Source organism: Rhinolophus ferrumequinum, chromosome 2, assembly GCF_004115265.2.
Source record: "Rhinolophus ferrumequinum isolate MPI-CBG mRhiFer1 chromosome 2, mRhiFer1_v1.p, whole genome shotgun sequence".
Classification (NCBI taxonomy): Eukaryota; Metazoa; Chordata; class Mammalia; order Chiroptera; family Rhinolophidae; genus Rhinolophus; species Rhinolophus ferrumequinum.
The window spans coordinates 27,676,527-27,680,642 of record NC_046285.1 but is presented as its reverse complement, the minus strand read 5'-3'; the positions used below and the strand labels follow the sequence as shown (position 1 = coordinate 27,680,642).

The 4,116-nt window shown below is 40.2% G+C and overlaps 1 protein-coding gene across 1 annotated transcript in view; it reads right to left on the bottom strand.

Annotated features, from left to right (window-relative positions):
• Positions 1 to 4,116, bottom strand: part of CRYBG3 (crystallin beta-gamma domain containing 3) — a 107,913-nt gene that overhangs the window by 2,505 nt on the left and 101,292 nt on the right. The window contains exons 20-21 of the mRNA XM_033127701.1: positions 1,173 to 1,331; positions 10 to 169 (exon numbers count right to left, since the gene is read on the bottom strand). Of these exons, the coding sequence (XP_032983592.1) occupies positions 10 to 169; positions 1,173 to 1,331 (319 nt within the window). The remainder of the gene's footprint in view (positions 1 to 9; positions 170 to 1,172; positions 1,332 to 4,116) is intronic.

Here is a 4,116-nt window from a genome sequence, read left to right as displayed (position 1 = left end):
CAGGCCCACCTTTAATATCAAGGACAAGTTGTTCACTGAGATAGGAGCTGATGGTTCCATTTCTGTTCAGTCTCCACTTCTGCCTGAACTGCCCATGTTCAGGCCATAGGGCTACTTTAGCTCCAGGCATGTCCCGGCCACCAATGACATCCAGACACGTATCACTGGCCTACAAGGGTTAAGAAATACATCGATAGCACTGTGTTTGCTGAAACAAATTGAGTTGGGTACCTTTTCTTTCATGTGAACAAATCATAGACATTAAGTAACTATGTCTTATCTAAAAATAATACTATATACAGCATAATTATACTTTCAGTAAGCTTTTTTTTTTTTTTAAGTTTTCTTTATGGTTGAAAGGAGGAAATGGTACAGAAATAAACCTGAAATAGACGTACTTGTTTTTAAAAGGACACCTACATCTGACAACAGATGTTCAATAAATGCTTGCTGAACTGGAATTCAATGTTAAGTCCCTGTTAGCTTAAGTGTAGTAGGTTGAGCTTGGTTTTCTTATTAAAACATTGGGTGATGTGCTAGATATCCAGACAATAATTACTTTTAAATGCTTTTCATTTTTGTTGAAGCATGAGAACAAAACAGGTAATCTACTATTGAGACAATAAAACACAGTTGTAATGTTTTAAAACTGGTATTCTATTCTGTGTAGCATCAAACATAATGGAGGGGTTACAGAAAAACAGAAATCTAAGTTTCATTTTCTAGGCTTTCTCCAACAGCAGCTTCTTTCTTTTATTATTTCACTGTATATTTTGAAAATGAGGAGGTTTCACCATGTTTAGAATCACAAAGATAGCTGATTTTATCCAGGCCATGAAGGAACTTCTCACCAAAAAAGCACACTGTTCAAGTTGGATCCAATGACTTTCTTCATTGGTTTGAAAAAAACATCATTTAGGCATCTTCATAGTATGTGATCACCTTAGTTTTTACTTTAAAACAGAAACGGGATTTTCTCGATCAAAAAAATTCTCTAAGGCCACTTCACTTCAATGCTTTAGAAGTTAGCATACATACCAGTATTTATATAATCATGCAACAAAACTGTTCCTAGGGAGTTGCATTATTTTATCGTGCTATTTCATTGGGCAAAATTCTGGTTTCCAAGAGAAGCCGCCCCAAACCAGACAGCGGGGTACGATATTAGTCACCTTGGATTTGAAGAGCCCTCGGCAGTAGTACCAGGTCTGAGTATTTTTTCCACTGTAGGAAGACACACACACAGACGTGGCCCGTGTGTCTGCGACATTCCCGGTGACTGTCAGGTACTCTTTCTGCGCTCGGTTCCTTATTCTAATGTACACTGCAGGCTGTGAGGGGGAGAAACAGGACTTTAGGAACAAAACCCTTTTGAATCTGGAAATCAATCCTCCCAAAGAGGGAAAGCTTGGAGGCAAAGTGAGAGCTGATGGAATTTCCTTTTTATCAGTTTCGATCTTACTCCCTTTAGCAAATAAGTATTAGTATTTTCTGTTGACAAATCCTGAGACCACTGAGCATGAAGCGTAAACTGTGCAATCTCTATTATACGTTCCTGGAAAATGTCCTTTGGATGAGTCAAGGTAATACTTTCATTTGCTAGAATTGCATGTGGCACAGGGTGGTGAAGAATTAGGGACTTGACAAGTTCAATTCAATAACTCCTGTGCCCTCGCTGTGCCTGGGGAGGCAGGGGAGTAGGAATAAGGGCAAGGTACCACCTACAAGGATCTAAGAGCAACTTAGCAAAGACAGTACAATAATCGGACATGTAGTTTTGAGCTGTGACGGAGTGCCGGGTGACTGCTATGGGAGGTCTTAAAGAGCCAGGTAGCCGAGGAGCCTAGTGGCTGTGGTAATCTCTTTGTTTACATTTATCCTTTGTTGACCTTTATACTTCAAAGGAAGAGACCTTGCTTTAGTTAATGTTTACTAACGTCTCAGGTATTCAAAAATTGGGTAACTTCATCCCCTGGACTTGGACTATATATGGGAAGTTTTAAAAGAAAATAGTCAAACCTAAGACTTGTCTCTAAGGATAATAGCTAGTGTTTATCGAGGGCGTAGTATATGACAAACAGTGTGCTAAATGCTTTCTGGGCCACTGTATCATCTGCCAGATTTAATAACCAGAAAAACTTTTAGAAAGTACAATTATGACCCCAGTTTTATAAATGAGGTTAACACAGATGTGGAGAAACAAAGTCTGTCTGCACCAAAACCCTCCCTCTTAACCAGGATGCTCTAAGGCCGGTGCTGAAATGCACTTGTTCCTCTTAGACACTGAATAAGAGCAATTCCAAAGGTGCCAGTGTGAATCACATACAATGAAAGCACAGCACATGAACGAAGCTCCACAGAAACTGTTCTCAGCCCCATGACTTAAGACCCTAGTCTTCATGTAAGAAAACTCAGGACACCCAACACCCTTACCGTGGGTCGGGCATTGGCATCCCACTGCAAACCTTGCTAAATAGTAACAAATGGTCTGTTAGTGAATAACGGAGCACTTTCACTCAGAGAAACACAAGTGCTCGGTTAAGTTCAACACCGTATCATGGTAAGACTATGACAATCCTACGATATTGAAACTTAGATCAACCTGAGGCCAGGTGAACCTTGGTAAATTGCCACCACGTTTAGCCTTCCTAAGGAAATAAACATTCTGAGCACTTAACACAAATGGACAAATTTTTATCTGGTTATTTAAAGCAGGTGAAAAAGACCTTTACTTGGCAAAAAGTTTGAAATGTTTCAAACCACAGCGTCCATGCTTATAATGCAACAGTAATGTACTTAAATTTCTATAACGCAGCCTGGTCTCCCACCGCAATTATTAATTCTTGAGGCTTCAGTGTATCTTTATTAGTCTCCTTACCTTGTACATGTAAGAAAATGGGCGTGACGTTCACAGAGGACAGAGTTCCAATTATGTTAGGAACAAACATCACAGTTTTAATCAATTAAGTCAAGCAAGGTATTAATTACTCTTATTACACACTTGTAGTCTGACTCCTCTGTAATTATGCTTAAAACACTGATACGCATTATAAGTGCCTTAGCGACTTCCTAATTCCCAACGACAAAGAGGATCACGTTTTAATTATTTAAATGAATTTCTAGACAAGAATATGAACTAAAGCAATATCAACAGCCTTACCAAAAAGGAAATATGACCTATAATACTGTTTCAGAAACCCACATTCCTTTGCTGGGTTTCAAAGCTGTGGCCTAAATAAACAATAGAGAAAATAGTCTCTGTTAAAATATTATTTTGAAATTAAATGTTTAACTAGAATAGGAACCAGGTAGTTTCTAAAGCACAAATGCAAGAATAACACAGAAAATATTAATTGTCGAAAAAACTTCTGTGTAAGGCCCGTCTGGTGGCTCAGGTGGTTAGAGTTCCATGCTCCTAACTCTGAAGGATGCCGGTTCGATTCCCACATGGGCCAATGGGCTCTCAACCACAAGGTTGCGGGTTCAACACCTCGAGTCCCACAAGGGATGGTGGGCTCTGCCCCCTGCAACTAAGATTGAACACGGCACCTTGAGCTGAGCTGCCACTGAGCTCCCGGATGGCTCAGTTGGTTGGAGCGCATCCTCTCAACCACAAGGTTGCTGGTTTCGACTCCCGTAAGGGATGGTGGGCTGCTCCCCCTGCAACTAGCAATGGCAACTAGACCTGGAGCTGAGCTGCACCCTCCACAACTAAGACTGAAAGGACAACAACTTGACTTGGAAAAAAAGGCCTGGAAGTATACACTGCTCCCCAATAAAGTCCTGTTCCCCTTCCCCAATAAAATCTTAAAAAACAAAACAAAACAAAATCTTCTATGTAAAATTGGTGGCTATTGTTGTATCTCTCTTTCATTCTCAGGACACTGAACAATGGGCAGGGACATCCTTCCCCAGCAAGGAATCAAAAGTGAGTTTGAAAAGTGAGAAAAATACTCTCCGCATCCAACTTACAAAGTTTCTAACCATATAGCATTAAGCATTATTATCTAGTTGGCAAAAGTTACATGGAATTCTCACTTCTGCCTTGCTTCTTCCCATGGGTTTTCAGGGAGATTATCCATCATCCCATGTGACAGGAGTGAGCAATAAGCAAGA